Genomic DNA, 17,353 nt, shown 5'->3' on the forward strand with positions numbered 1-17,353 from the left:
GTTTAATGTAATTACAAAAATTACAATATGTAGTAAAAAATTATTAAAATGTCTAGCAAATACATGTTTTAGTACATAATGAAATGACAAAATTGATATATAAAAAGTAATACATAAAGTAATACAATTACAATATTCATACCCTAGAAAAAAATTAGGAACAAGTCTATTTTTAATTTAAAAAAAAATGTCCACATGATTATAAAAAAATTGTGTAGTTGAAAAGCAGTAGATTAAGCATAGTAATATAACAACAAACACAGATAAAACTGAGAAAACATGAAAATTTAAATATTAGTTTGATAAATCATTCAATTTTATATTTTTAAATTTAACTATATTTTTTATTTTCTGTAGAAAAAACCATTAAAAGAACATAAAAAAAACCAGTTGTGAAAACATGACTATAAGCATTTATTGTACAAGGAAAGTAAACTGGGATTGTTTTGAGTTGTTAGACCATTATAATGTTTTCATTCATTAGTTTTGAACACAAGCACGTAAAAATATAGTTTAGTTATCAAATAAAAGACAATTTTGTTTACTATGACAAAATTGTTAACAAAATACATTTCAATAAAGATTTAATTAATTTAATAGTGCTAATCTTATCATCATGATGAAGCAAGGGAATTATTTCTCAGTTCATGAGTAATATCTAATGTATGGATAAATTTTATCGCTACATATAGTAACAGACTTGTCAATGTGTTATTTGTAAATGAGGCCACGATGTAACCACACTTTCTAGAAACACAGAAAATGTCATATAAAATAAATAAAAACTGTACCTCTGTGGCCTGTAATGCTGACCAAGAGAGTGTTCGAGCATAATGACTTGGCCTGCCATGCAGGCCAAGAGAGCTGTGAGGACATAATAATCAATCGCTGTGTACAATATGGCAATGTCCTGCAGACCAAAAGTGTTGAGGGACAGATTAGTAAAAATTTTCCAGGACGCAAAGGGTTAACTGTGGTTTCGTACAATTTTCAATTCATTAGTGCCTTCAAGCCCTAGGCTTTACCAACAAATCATTGATTTATCTGAAGACCACCTGGTATTTTTCATATATTAATCTAAATGTATCTCCAAGTCAGTCAATACAGGATATCTCTTCAAAGGTTTTTATTCTTATATTAGTTAGATATAAAGTTTTTTCAAGGTGAAGAATTCTAGAAAGTTTTCTGAAAGTTTAGATTTTCACCTTGCTCCAATTGAAGATAAATTTCTAAGCTTGCTTCATGATCTCTGCCTCTGTGGGAATTTATTTCTTAACAGAAAAGGTAGGTCATTAGCATAATCTTGATTGTATGCCTCGATATCTTGACAAGATATTACCTACTATAAGGTTCCATAACAGTAGCAATTTATTCTACCCTACATTGTTGTTCATCTACTGAAACCTCTACATTTTCCAAAATAATATGTCAGGCAGCTTTGAAAAAAGAAAGTTGATATTGACCCCCCATAAATGGTAGTGACTTTACTCACAATTCACATGTAAGGCAAAATTGTAGATGTATCAAATGCCTTGAATACCATGAAAAACTCTTAGAGGAACTTTGTTGAAAGAAATTGACCCCTCAATCCTATTCACAACTCTAAAAAAAAGTAGAAATTTTACTGATCTTAATAAATTATTTCTTCTTGTAAATTATCAGCCACATTAAGTATCCAAGGTAAACTCACCAGGTTGGTCTAGTGGTGAACGCATATTCCTAAATCAGCTGATTTGGAAGTCAAGAGTTCCAGCATTCAAGTGCTAGTAAAGGCAGTTACTTTTATACGGATTTGAATACTAAATCGTGGATACTGGTGTCGTGTCCTTTGGTGGTTGGGTTTCAATTAACCACACATTTCAGGAATGGTGGAACTGAGACTGTACAAGACTACACTTCATTTACATTCATTCATACATATCATCCTCTGAAGTAATACGTGAATGGTAATTCCCGGAGGCTAAACAGGAAAAAGAAAAAAGTATACAAGGTGGCCCAAAACTCAGAGTGGGATTTTATTTTTAAATAGCTTTTGTATTTATAAACCTTTATTATTGATTTATATTATAAATAAGGTATAAAGTTTGGCAATTTTTTTAGATTACTGTGAAAAATTACACCACCTAAATGGCAAGCAATATAGCCTAATTTTAATTTAGCCTTTTGCAAAGGCAGACTCATTTTAAGGCATCTTCCATAAGTTAGTTAACATTTCTGCCTTGAGAGTCCAAATTTCTTCTCAGATATTTTCCATAAGCTGACATTAAGATATATTAAGTTATGCCTTAAGAAATCCTTTTAATACCTCCATAAGAGCTGTGAGATGAGGGGGTCAAGATGACCAATTAATTAATTTCTGTACCGCATGAAATTATTTATTCACAAAATTTTAAATTAGAGATACAGTTATTCATAAACTATGTAAACATCTAGAATCTAACATTTAATCCATTGAATAAGTTTAATTATTTCATGAATGCATTTAATTTGTAGTTTACTTTAATTATAATTATTCATTTGTTTGTAGCTATGTGTAATACTGGAGCCAATGCAGGAGTTGATGTCCAGGCATAAAGCTTATGCTCTGTCGCCACGTGACTGCCTCAAGACAACACTCTTCCAGAAATGGCAGAGGATGGTAGCGCCGCCGGGTAAGAGAGGTACCCTTATTGTTACACTCACAGTAGCATCACCCACCACATCCACACCCACTGTTTATTATAATTTCATTGTATTTATTTTTGTGTTTTATCTTATACTATATACAGTAGAACCAATCTATTTATTTTCAGATTACTTTGGCCTGAGATTAATAAATAAAAAATTCCTGAATTAAGCCCTCTATAAGTTTAAAACTGCCTTTTTTCAGTGTTAGTCAGCTCAATGTTATTTTGCTTTGTAGGTATTTAACAATATGTTTTTAAAAATTATTTTATATAGTGAAGAAAAATGTCATGTATATAATATTATTAAGCATTTATGCCTTTGTTTAAAGAGAAAACTCTAGAGGCAATTGTGATTAGCCGTAATTTATTGACAACCTCTTACTAACAAGAAAATTGTCAATTAGTAGACATGACTACTGGTGCACTTGTGATAAAATAAAAGTTACAAAGTTTATACTCACTTAAAATAACGTGTTGTACAGGTGTGGTACCTAATTCCTGGAGGAGCTGTACAGTGCAACCTTTATGATGATTCAGTTGGAATCATATAAATAATCATGTTTGAACATGTTCTTATTGATGAATCCATAAGCCTCAGATTGGTAGACCCATTTGTTACTTTATTATTATTATTGAAGTAATCAAGTTTACACTTGTGTAATAATGAATGATTGTATTTAAATTAGCATTTAACATTAAATTTTGGGTGAAGATCAGCAAAATTTACACTGAAACATTAGATTTGTTAAAAGTCAAACGGTAGATGTTATGAAAAATAAACTAATGTCTGAGAGAAAGATGGATACAAGGTTGTGAGTGATAACTGCTGATGTAAGCAGCAAAAAAACAAATATATTATCAAAAATGTAAACAGAGTAAAATTCAGATGTTCTGACTGATATTCAAAAAAAAAAAAAGTCTTGAAAATATTAAAATTTAATTGCTGATGAAAAGATTCGGTTCATACAGAAAAAGGCCTAAATTATGGTCTGAGAATGGATCATCTTATCTTGACTGTGTGGCAATTCATGGAGAACTCATTTTGAGAAATTAGAAAAACATTATTTCCAGATTAGCTCATTCTGTGTTAGCAGAACATTAAAACAACACAAACATAATACATAACATTAAAACTGCACTAGTAAGATAGTGATTATCTAAAATTTCTAATATTCAACAAAATATTATAAAGGATATTCTGTAAAAACAGTTCCAGATCTGTTTCCTGAATGGGAACCATGTACAAAGAAAGCCCTTTGAAGGTGATAATAGATAGTTATGTTCAAGGATGGACTGATAAGTCTTGACCTGACATAGAGATGGCACCAGCAGGTCTGTCTTGCCTGGCATTCTGTAGTACTATGCTTCAGTGGCTTACTTATATAATTTCAGTTTAATAGCTCAATTAGTATATGTTTGACAGCGTTTGAAGCAAGACGCCTTTGTTATTCTCATGAAAATTGAAAAACTGGAAATACTGCGCGTTTCTTCCACACGATTTCCATTTCCACACATGGAAAGGTTTAACACCATTTAAAATCAAACAAGAGATGGACGCAAAACACTAAAAGACTCTTCCCATCATATTCAACGATAACAGTGGATTTCTGAATTTAAAAAAGGTTGTCTTTATTGACTACCTTGAAAATGATAAAACTATCAGTGGTAAGTACTACACAAACTTATTTCAGTGTTTGAATTGCAAAATTAAAAAAAAAGATGACCACATCTAGCAAAAAAAAATCTTGTTTCATCGTGTCAGTGCACCAACACATTCCCTCAGTCATCACATGGTGAAAATCAACAAAGTAAAGTCTGAATTGCTTGTTCATCCATCTATTCACCAAATTTAGCATCCAGCAACCACCACCTGTTTCCTAACATCAAAAAGTGGCTTGTTGGACAATAATTTAAGATCAACGAGGATGTTATTGATGCTGTAAATGAGGATTTTTAGGAGCATTATAAAAATGGTATAATTAAATTAGAGCATCGGTATGGAAAATGTATTAGTCTTTGTGGAGATAATACTGAAAAATAAAAATAAAAAAAACCCAAAAATGTTGTTTTCTTTATCAGGCTGGAAACTTATCAGCCCACCCTGATATAGTTCGGAATATGCAAGTTTTCTACAGTTGCATTCCAGGAATTACATTTTTCAGATCTTGTAAATACACTTGTCTACTGACAATTGTGAATTTTCTTAAAATACTGAATGATTTTGTGAGACCAAATTGACTTTTAAATTACTCTTTTTATTATAAGGTAGTTTTTTTCTCTGATAAAATATTTTCATTGGCTTTTTATTTTCATCTACATTTATTTCTTAGTTTGCAGTCCATTTTATTTACTAAACCTGCAGAAATTCATCTTATTAGATTTTTAAATATTTTCTTAAAAAACTACTTTGTGAATAATTCATGAATTTCAATAATTGTAAAAGTCTGTGAATAAATTGTATTAGGTATTTTATTACTTCTGCTGCATTTAGAAGTCTTATTGTTCTAGTGTACTGATTCCAGAGATACCGATTGTTATGGATTATCCATAATTAATAACCATTAATATCCATTAATTAAATTTGTTATACAAGTTATGAAGCTATGGACATTGCAATTTCATTAATGTTTTTGGTAGTAAATTGTTTGAAACAAAAATGAACCGAATCAAAAAAGATAACTTAGCTCTTTCTTACACAAAATGTATTTTCTGTACCTGGTTGGTGGTTACTTTGGTGAATTGACTGCTTGTCCAAAGGTGGTGGGAAAGTGCTACATTGCAAGTGGATGGTTGTGCAGCAATCCAACCAATGTTGGAAGCAGTATAATCACAATTGCACCTAAAATATGATGTTTATTCACATCCATATGTTTTTTTAGGTGGGGTGGAATGTAGTGGAGTCCTTTCATGATGGCAGTTATTCTTTCTCTCTACTGGATAATTATAAGTTTTATAGATATAGTGCTTTGTAGCTTTCCAAATCACAGTGTTATTTTTAATGAAAAAACTTCTTCTTTTTTTGTAAACCATTATAATTAGTTGGATTGAATTAGGTATTTCAGAGGTACTGAAAATCAACCTTTCTTTTAACAGTGAAAGCTAAAACATTCCCTTTGTGAACCTGTACAACCAGTAGAAAAAATTTAATGTGTGTAGATAGCACATTTTATTGCATTCTAGATGAAATTATCTCATTCTTGACATTTGCACCATATGACTATCAAAAATACACTCTACCGATAACATCAATCTTTTTGCTCTTCTCATTGTAATCTTCTAGGACCTTGTAAAAATGTTTTCTTTTTTTTAAAAATTAATGTCAGCTTTAAACAATATAATCCCTGTTTTACAAATCTAAACAACCTTCTCTTTCTCCATAAGAAGAGAACAATTTCATTTGTTCACTTTCATTTTTGTATGGATTCTCTCTCCTGTAAAGAGTATCCTGTAAATAGTTTTTTCTTTTTGTTTTTGAGATTCAAAGTGTGTCACTAAAATCCAAATGTATGTACATGTTGCCCTACATATGCAACAAATTTATTGATAGAAAATAAAATTTAAATTTCACTAAAACAGTACACAACTACAAAAAACCCCATTGGATTTAAAGGTAGTATTTATAAATGAAACTGTTTTATTAGTGAACTTTGGCTGTTTGGTTTCATTTAGTAGTAATATTTTAGGAATGGTCAGTCAGATTCTGAACAAGAACAACTGCTTAATATACCTTTACGTTGTTATAAGATAGAATATTAAAAAAAAAAAAAAAAAAAATAGTGCTGAGTAGAATTCATTTATATTAGTATTTAAGCTTATTGAGTAGATTGTAATAATGAATATTTACATTTGAAAAGATAGAAGTTATATTCTGTATTCTGTTTAATCTAATCATTATATGTCAGCTAAAAACTTGATATAGATCACTAATTAAAGAATATTAATATCTACATCTAATAAAGTTTATATTATTTTAATTTAATATCATAAATAGAGTTTTACGACTGTCTTTTAATTTGTTTATTGTTATAGAATCCCAAAGGCCAGCAAATAAAAGACGTAAAAGGAAGGGTTCTCAAGGTGGTGGAGCTGCTAATAGTACACCACCTGTACCAAACAAGAAACGTTCACCAGGACCCAACTTTTCATTAGCCTCTCAGGTAACTGAAGTTATTACATTTTATTTATAGTGTGTTTTGCATTCATTCAAATGTAAAAAATGATATATTAACTATATATTGACAGGGAAATTCTGTAGTTGCTATTTTGGTATACAGTCATTTTCCTGAGGTTTATATTGATTCTCCTTATTCCTGAATATTTTGTTTATCTTGTACTGCAGATTTTCTTTTACTGTTTTAGCTTATGGCAGAGCATTGGAATTAGTTGAATTTTAATTACATGCAATGAAAATTGTTGCCTAGAATAACAGTAACTATCACAAAAAGGCAATGTTTATACTCCTATCAGAAAACTAGATTATGACAAATAATAAAAAAATCATCCAAAAAGAAATATAAATATAAAATAAAAGTGCTCTTAGAGTTGGATTTTAAGAACTGTCACCTAAATTGCTAATCTAAATTAATCTGATCAAATTAAAAAAGAATATGTTTTTCAGTACACTTTTTCCTTTTTTACTAACCACATTTCCATAAATGAAAATATTGTTTGTTACATATTACTCTGGTATGATAAAAAAAAATGTAAAATTTTTATTTTTTGATGCTTGTTTTTGTTTTTTAGAATTCAGCATTTTTTCTATCAGATTACATTTAACTTTATTTAATTTACTAGTTATTAACTACAGGTTCAACGATTGTTCTTATTTGTTTATAGATTTTGTGACATTACTAAACCGGTTGTTCATAACAAAAGATAAACTTTATTATTTTTAATCTAATGATGTACTGCTTGTTAAATAAGGCACCATAGAGCAATGGTTATTATGATTAACAGAAGCAGTTTTGAAAGGTTATTTTATTTTATATCTTAATTTGTGAGAATTTAATGGAAAGTTGTAAATATAAAACAAAAATATCTACATCTCCACCTAGACATAGATGTTTCAAATCAGAAAGTGAAGCATTTATTGCTTTTTACCATCTGTCCCAAGGGATGAATACAAATCATCTAAGATATAAGAGATTTGCTACTTCTGATAGTAATGATATTCACTGTATAGCCAGTTCCTATGGAGTATAATGAAAACAAATTAGGAAGGTGTAATTTGTGGGGCTGATATACTGCTCTTCAGCCCCATAAGTATATTTGATGTCATCACATATTCAAACATATTTGGTTATCAAAAATATCAGTGAATAAAATTAATGGAAAGCCACTTCGCTCCTTACTCTTCTTAGTGATTGTTGTATGGGATGGCGTGCTGATTTTAGGAGTTATATGTGACTTGTACCAAATCCTTTATGATCATTGTAGGTCAGAACCTGTACAGTTGGAAGAAACAGATCAGAGTAATCTAATAGTTAAATCCAAAGTTAGTAACAGGGTGCCCAGGCTAAAGGTATTCAAACGTAACAGCTTATATTAAGAGAACCACTATTAATATAATTTTTTTTAATAAACAGCAACTCGCCAAGTTTTAATGTAGGTTAGTTGAGTTCAATGCATGCAATTTTTGTAGCTCAACAAGACTCCTATCTAGATAACTGTGACATTATTAGACCAAGAGCTTCAACAATTCTCAGTTTTAAATTGTCCAAATGTTGAACTTTTCTTTGGTACACACAACTTTTAGTAAATCCTCGAGCAAAAAAGTCCAAAGGAGTGATATCTGGAGATCTAGGTGGCTGTGCAGCTTCTCCTCACCTGATCTAGCATCCAGGGAAACACTTGTTAAAGAACATGGTAACATATCGATGAAAATGCAGTAGAGTACTATCTTGCTGGAAACTAAAGCCTGCATGAATCTGACGAACAGTAAAGTTCTTAAGCATATCGAGGTATGTGTTTCCTATCACAATGGGCTCCATGAAAAAAAAAGAAACTGATTATGCTATTTTTGTACAGTCCTAACCTGACATTGACTTTTGGTATATCCCTTTCATTTTTTATTACTTTATAGGGGTTTTCAGTACCTCAAATTCAACACTTGTTCTGTTAACTTTCCCCCATGTATGGAAGGTTGCCTCACCACTACATTACAACATATCAAGATAATTAGAATTGTTTTTGACATGGTGCATTACCTCTGCAGCAAACTGATATTGTAGCCAGCGATCATTTGATTTAATATGATGAAGGAGTTGTAACTTGTATGCTTGCAAACAGAGCTGATTATGAATGTCATCAACAGTGGAAAGAGGAATTTACAGTTCGTAACTACCCCACCTAATTGACTTCCCAGAACTGGTAGTGTATGTGTTGGGGAAAGTTAACAAAAATAAAAATGATACACAGCTCGTATTTGCCAAAAGAAATTGGATTTTAATTAGAGAAAAAACAATTTAACCTTTTCTTAAATCATAACCTTAAAAAATTAAATGAAATTATGAAATAAACATAACTTAATTCTTCTATACAGAATTTATACAAGAAATATCAGCTGAAATCAACATATGAATAATAATAATAATAATAATACATGACAAATACATATATCAAATAATCAATTTGAAAATCTACAATTGAACATAGCCTGAAAAACAAAGGAACTTAAAACACCTTTTTTACAATCATATACTTAAACGAAATTACGAGACAAATTTAGCTTAAGTCTGTACAGAATTTATGAAAATAATATCGGCTGAAACACCATATCAATTCTAATAATAAGTGACAAATACATAAATATATCATTTTGAAAATATTGCATTAGAACATGTGGCTAAAAACAGTTTAAATAACTAAATACATTATTATTCAAACTACAGGATGGAATACAAAAACAATAAATATTACTAGAACAAATTACAATATTAAATTACAGAGAATTCCACAATTATGACTTCACTTCAGGAGTTATAATTTTTAGATTAATATAAGAAGAGTAATGAGAATTCAGAACATGAATAAATTAATAAATTAATCTCGGCGATTAACAAATCACATTAAATTAAATGAAAGAGTTAATTACAATATAAACAAGTTGTAATAAGTAATCTTATAAAAAGAGTTCATTAGTAAGTAAGCTTTCTTGAAAATACTTAAGCTTCTTAGCCATTCTCATGTTAATGACTTCCATTTTCTTAATTTGTGAAAAATAATATAATATCTTGATTCAGCAAAACAATATTTAACATTGATTAGAATTATTAACAACAGCAATAATGTAACACATTAGAATTACGTAAAATAAAAGCTAAATAAACTATTTCATTGAAATTGTTATTTTCCAAATGAAAACAAGAGGTCGTGTAGTTACAAGAGTTCATGAAAAACAATAGAAAATGTTCCTGGAAGTCACTGAAATGTATATAAGATATTAACAAACACATTCATGCCCATGAATGTTTGTGTCACACATATGTTTTATAAATTTGAAGTATTATTTAAATTACAAGTAGATTTGATTTATAATAATAATAGTTGGCTTTAATAGCGCGCATAAGATATGTTACACATGAGAAATAATAACATAACCTTTATCTAGGCCACCTTGCATGAATATATATACTTTGAATGAAGAAATGGTTGTATAAGTCAATCTTGAATTTCACATTTAGAGAGTACAATAAATTGAGTATTTCATTGATTTTACTAATAACATAACTGTTTAATATAATAAATAATGAATAAATTGAACTTGCCTTAATCACACATAAATATTTGTAAAAGATGAGCTTGTGAATGAAAGTATACATGAATACATACAGTTAATCCTAGGCTTAGTCTGCAATGGCGTATCAAGAATACAGAGGAGAAACGTGGTTTAGAAGTTGAACAAGACGTGGCGTCTCAGATTTGTAGTAATGAGTTTGGAGAAATTCTGCATCGATAAAATTGTAATAAGCAGCTGGAGAAGATTCGGCGTCGATAGAATTGGTTGGTTTGTAGTAATTGAAACACTTTTATCAGAGATGTAATGTACTGAATATGAAAATTAACTTGTCAAAGAAACGAGGCTAGACGAAACATAGAAATCTGCAAAATTCACAAAACACTGATGAGAAGAGCAAGAGAGAGTGATGACGACGTTTATGAGTATGAATGCGATGAAAGTATTTAACACATAGTATGAGAGAGAGAGAAATCGCAGTCAACTGCACATGGTGAAAGTCTGATCTACTCTGCCGAAAAAATGGCGTGAATGAAAAGAGGGGGAAACCAAGCCTAGGCAGTGGACAGGAGAGAGTGTGTGTAAAAGACAAGAGATGTGTGCATGTGTTAGTATGGGAATGAAAGAAAAAGGTGTGTGTGAAGGCGGCAATAAATAATGCAAGATATGAACACGCGGCCACTATTAAGATGACAAAACCGTCCGTCTGACTGACGCCAGGACTCGAGAACGGAAACAATAAACCAAACAAAGATAAACAAACAGATACACATGACAAGCCCAATACGAAAAAGAGTAATAAATTTACCAAGCCTGTAGCAACAGCAAGACCCAACCCTAGCTTTGAATTCATTGAAAATAACGCAACTTTACGCAATGGCGTAAACAGTATGCATTGCATGCACGATCCTTGTCTCATCAATTACTGAAACCAGGTGATTTCCAGTTTGTAAAACCATGCTTTCAGTCTCTTAAAAGTTACATCCCACTGATGAATAGACTTGGATGTAGGAGGATTGAGATTCCATTCAGTTCATACATGCCTTTGAACAAGTGTAACATTGAAACTCTGCTAACCAAAACATACACTGAACCTTTTGTTTTGGAGTCTACATCTCGACTGACTACAATTCCATTGTGAATCGGTTTGCCTGTGCATGCATATTCCACTAACTTTGAAAGTATACAGAACAAATCTTCGAGATTGAACCTATGTTTAAGCGATCTCTATGACTGGTTTTTTTAAATATAGGCCATTATTTTTGGTTACCTGTAGCCTGGAGACCCTGTATTTGGTAGTTCATATTTCGAGGGCTATCCAGAAAGTTACATATTTTTTTTTTACTGTTGTGAAGGAGAGTGGCAGTAAGAGTTTGGGAAAGATGTAATCAGTGAAGATGCAGCATAACAGGCCGCTTAAATGTTGATTAAAAAAAATCCTGTATTGGCACAGAGTGATTACCATTTGTTCCCTCATATGAAAAATTGCCTGATAGTTAAGTACTTTGATGATAATGAGGGTTTCAGGAAGGTGTCGCTGAGTGACTGAAAATCAGGTGGCAGAATTTTTTGATGAAGGGATACAAAAGTTCATTTACAGATATCACAAGATCTCATTTTGTTTCAAGAGTACGTAGAAAAAGTAGTGTAAATATGTGTTTTTTAACTGTATGTAATTAATTTTTTTGTAACAGCTGTTGGTTTTTTTTAATTTATTTATTTTATTTTTTTTACTAAAACAATTTACTTGCTGGACAACTTTTGTGTATCAGTGGATTAATTTTTATTTTCTGTTCACTTAATGTTATGTTATTACACTTAATTTTTCTTTTTTATTCTGTAGGATGTGATGGTAGTAGGGGAGCCATCATTAATGGGAGGTGAATTTGGAGAAGAAGATGAACGGTTAATAACACGGCTGGAGAACACACAGTACGATGCAAATTCTCTAGATCATGATGCCCACACATTCTCGGACTCACCGTTAGCTGGCGGTGGTGGACCTAATTCGTGGGGTGGAGGAGGACCTGTTGGGGATCGGGGACCTCCTCAGGGTAATACACCCTCTAGCCAGGACTCAGACAAAAAATCCCCAGCAGTGAGCCAGTGATATAAAGAGAACAAGTAATGTTATCACTTCTCCCTTATTAGATAAAAAATAACTAAACCCTTAAAATATTATTTTGTTTGTTAAATAATGAAAATTTATCAACAAAGTCAGTATTTGTGGACATAAAGCAATCATGGTGTGATGTGTAGTGCTATTGACAAAAATAAAAGAAATGAAAAGAGCGATTAAGTGATTAATTCTATGACATGCTGGACTCTGGCAGCTTTGTCGATGTAGATATTTCAAAAGTACTTTCAGATATTAATATCTAAGAATGTGATTTTTTTTTATTATTTATTGTAAAAGAACTTCTTCATATTGAGAAATGAACTTACAATATTGAATGAACTTCACTGAAAAGTTATATTATGTAATAGTAATATTATTATTAATTATATTGATGAAATTGTGAATTAATGAGGATGATGGTCGTGTGTTTTGGGTGAAAGTGCAAGTCTAAAAGATTGTTTTATAACAGTTATAAAAAATATATTTATAAGTCGATCAATACAGTATTGTTTAAGTTGTAATGTTTCATGTTACAACATGCTGTGTTTTGACTTATCATAATTATTATTATTATTATTACTATTATTATTTATATAGTCACAATACTGCATTGCATTGACATATTGTTAATATAATATGATCTCCTTTATAGAATTTATTGAAAAAAAAAGAATTAGATTTTTTTTATTGTTTGATTATGTGGAAAATTTATTTATAAATAATTAATGCTGCCGGCAGTGGTTTTAATGTGACACTGATCCAAACATTCCGATTTTGTTAATAAAATTATTTTTTTTTTGTAGCGATTAATTATAATTAGTTAAAAAATGAAACTACTATTAAGTTCTTTTTAATTTTATTATTTTATAATTATGTTGTTACTTTTTAACTAAAATTAGATAATATTTAATTAGATGGAAGTTAGTTTATTACTGTTGTTATTATTTAAAAATATGCAGAATTTTTATTTATTTTATTTTTTTTTTTAATAAGAAAATGTTAGTAGCGTGATGTGAAGAACTGTTATTTGATTTTTATTTCAGCAATGTTTCGAATATCTTATTTAAGATTTTTTTTTATAATGGGTTTTTTAAATAGTTTTTCAATGTCATCATAATTTTTATGGTTTGTTCCTTTGATAATTTATTTGTTACATTGATAATTCGTTTCTTAAAAAAATATTCCTGTGAAGTATTTATAATTTATTAAAACAACCTGAGGTTTTAAAGGTAATTACTTTTATTTGAGTGTAAATGTAAATGTTATGTTGGTGCTCTGTTGTGTACATTTATTTGACATGAATACCATAATTTGAAAGTTTTTTCACATTTTTTTATATTTTGATTTGTTTATTGTTCACATACACTTGTTTGGTTTCTTTTTCTTGTGTTTTACATTCTTGTAGATTAATGTTTTAAGTACAGTTGTATTTTATACGAGTATTTTATTTTATAATTTATATTTACTTAAATATAGTAAAATATTTTATAACATTCAGTAATTCTGATTTCATTATATTTCTTTAACTTATATGATTAATATTAATTTCTATTAATATATCTGTTCATTTCACTTTTATAAAAACAAAATAATTTGCATATAAAAAACCTAATTTCATAATATCTTTGTATTAATTATTTACTATTTGACTTTTAACAGAGTACATTTAATTAAGGTAAAGTTTTTTCGTAATTAAAATTTTTCATCGGTTTACCTCAATTCTTAGATAATTTCATGCTAAAATATTTCTAAAATTACTATGACTATTTTTGGCATATAATTAGTATTTTGAAAAGTAAACGTAATGGTTTAATTGTCTTGTGTATGGCCATTAAATTCTTTTTCCATGCAACAGAAACCAACAGCACATTTTTGTCACGTCTTAAGAGGGATAAGTATTCTAAAAGAAAATTATTATCAAAACAGAATATATATATTTTGATAATAGTGAAAACTTCTGTTCATGAGATATCTTATTTTCTGCTCTTGACTACTTTTTATTTCTAAAAAAATTATATTTAAAAAAATACAAATGCCTATATAATTCTCTGTAACTCATCTTTCAGAACTATTGCAAGGTTCCTTTATGAGTTAGTTATTTATTTGGTGGGTTGCTAATCAAATATTTATGAGCAAAATGCAGATCAGCAGCCCATTAAATATATTAAAGGAAGTTGCAAAGATCAGAAAGATTTGATACATTCGTAATTATGCAAAATGAGTAATTTATCATTTAGCTTTTAAATTTACTTCATTTCTGCATGGCAGGTAGCACTGAGCTGCTAAGCTATTCTAATGCCCGCTGAATTGTAATAAAGTGGGAGTTTACATAATCTAATAAACTAAATTATATTAGCACAATGCTATTATTGTGTACTATGTTAGTTTTAACCTGTCAACATAATAACATAATGTATTAACCTGTGTGACATACGTTACCGGTTAATGGCATATTTTTGTTTTTAGCAGGATGCTGTGTAAAACACATCAGTGCATTCCTGATTTTATTGACTTATTTAGTTTATTATTTTGTCATAGTCATTTTTAATTTATTATTGAGAAAACAAAATAAATTGTATATTTAACATTAATTTTTAATGTTGTAATTTTCACTCTTAGATTATTTTTTTTTTAACTGATATTTTTCATTTTTATTGTTAATTCTTTTTTATTTCACGTTAACGCAATAAAAAAATAGAATATAATTTTATGAAAATCTTCTTTTACTTTGGACAAATATACCAGTACCAAGCGAATATTAATGAGAGGTACATGCATTATAAGACTAATGAGGCCAGCCTAAACATTACTCATACTTATATATTTGCATGGATATTTTAACTTAACAAGATTATTCAAAATATGCGTAAATTTTCAATTTGTTAATTTACAATACTAAATATATTTTTTTAATGTAAGAAAAGAATTATGAAAATAACATTAAACCATAATATTGATTTTACTAAAAAGTACCTGATTTTTTTTTATATATATAAATTATTTCTTGAATAGACCAAGGCATCCAAAAAAACATTTTAGGTGTTAATTGGTCATATGAATTCTTAGATTATTTGCACTTATGTAGCTTAGCCCGAAGTATATAATTCCTTATGCATTCTACTTTCTTTATGTATTACCAAGATCGGTTAAAATTTCTAAATGATATTATTTTATATTGTCTCTTAATTGTATTCCATTCATATCCATTTTGATTTAGACAAAGATCAATTATGACCATTGGTATACTGCAAAATTTTCATTTTCTTATTTAATAGTAAGAAAATAGTTTTTTTATCGTTTTGAAACTTAACTCAAACTGACAGAAAATGATAGTTGGACTTATTTAGTTATCTAAATTGATAGTTTTAATTGTAAGTTATAATGTAGCTTACTGAATTTATAAAAACATTTTTTTGCTTTTGTGTGCTTTTTTTAATAATGTCTTAATTCATGTTAATTTTGTCTTGTCTATCTGTTTTAATTATATTTTTAAAAAATAATAAATATTTTCAGTCAGATATTTTATCTGTTCATCTTTACTGCCCAGTTAATAAATAGTGGTGTTATTATTATCTAATGTTTGTTATATCATTACGCTTTAAAAATTATTTAAATTTTATAATTAAATAATATTTAATATGTTACCCTTTTAGAATGATAATTTAATTTTTTTCTTTTTTTGGAAAAATGAAATATGAATGTAGAAACCTTACATGTAATAGTTTTTATATTCATCAGATTTTGTAGATCATAAGGTACTTAAGTTTAAAATACATGTTGAAAAAACTTGTTTTATTATGTATGTATATATATTATACAGTATATATTTTGCATGAACTTATGTAGCAACACCTAGTTCTTGATAATTCTTCATTACGTAGGAAAAAACAAATTATTATTGCTGTCCTTGTGTTTTTTTTTTTTTGTTTCATTAATGTTTTATTAAATAATAACATAAAAAAGGACAAGAAAAGAGAATTTTTAGGTAAATTTACTAAGGATTTTTTTTACTATTCATTAATAATTTCCCTAGAGGATAACAGATGATTTTATTTTGTAAAATAAAAATGTTTAAAGCAGTATGTGTTGGATAAATAAAACAGCAAATTAAAAGAAATGTTATTAAATATAAACTCTTGGTGATCAGAAATATGAAGTACATGAGAAGTTTAAAAAATATGAAATTAAATTAATCATTGTTAGGGTTTAAGAAAATGTTTTACAGCTTTTTTCTACTTTAAAAAAAAATATATATATTTATAAATAGTACTTATTGATTTTATAATTACAGGTGTAGTATTTACCAAAATAAAAATTCAAATTTAGTAACATTTTATAACTTCTTACTTTTTTTATTACTTAAAAGTTTTTAACATGTACATTCAGTATCTCTCAGTTATCTTGCTACTTAATTAAGTCACTTGTAAGGAATTTCCTACATTTTTGGGTCAGTTCTTAAAGATAATAAAAATAACTGTTAAAAAGATCTAACAGAAATCTTGTCTATAAAGATTCTTATGAAAAAGATATAAGAATGTATTCATGTCTGAATTATACACCGTATTGAACAAAATATTGTAGTTCTCAAGTATAAAACTGTCAGTTTTATAAGGTTTGCAAGAATTAGTTGTTTTATTGTCATCATATTTAACGTAATTGTATTTAACCCTCAAATTATTTTATTATTACAAAGGTTTGATCAAAATAGAAAAATTTAGTAAAATTACAAAAACTATGTAGGAAATTTAAAATATAGATTTTAATTTCACAATTTTAAAATAAATAAAAATTATCTACATTGTGCTATTAGTCTAACTACTTTTATATGTGCAA

At 28.6% G+C, this 17,353-nt stretch overlaps 1 protein-coding gene across 3 annotated transcripts in view; it reads left to right on the forward strand.

The window, feature by feature from the left end:
- Window positions 1-13,922, forward strand: part of LOC142324801 (LIM domain-binding protein 2-like) — a 369,662-nt gene extending 355,740 nt beyond the window's left edge. The window contains exons 7-9 of one of the 3 annotated variants that reach the window (XM_075365805.1): window positions 2,528-2,660; window positions 6,696-6,823; window positions 12,245-13,922. In XM_075365805.1, the coding sequence (XP_075221920.1) occupies window positions 2,528-2,660; window positions 6,696-6,823; window positions 12,245-12,511 (528 nt within the window). In that variant the 3' untranslated portion in view covers window positions 12,512-13,922. The remainder of the gene's footprint in view (window positions 1-2,527; window positions 2,661-6,695; window positions 6,824-12,244) is intronic. The other 2 variants (XM_075365806.1, XM_075365807.1) reach the window with 2 other exon arrangements.
- Window positions 13,923-17,353: the final 3,431 nt, after the last annotated feature.

Source organism: Lycorma delicatula, chromosome 5 (assembly GCF_047948215.1).
Source record: "Lycorma delicatula isolate Av1 chromosome 5, ASM4794821v1, whole genome shotgun sequence".
In the NCBI taxonomy this organism is placed as follows: Eukaryota; Metazoa; Arthropoda; class Insecta; order Hemiptera; family Fulgoridae; genus Lycorma; species Lycorma delicatula.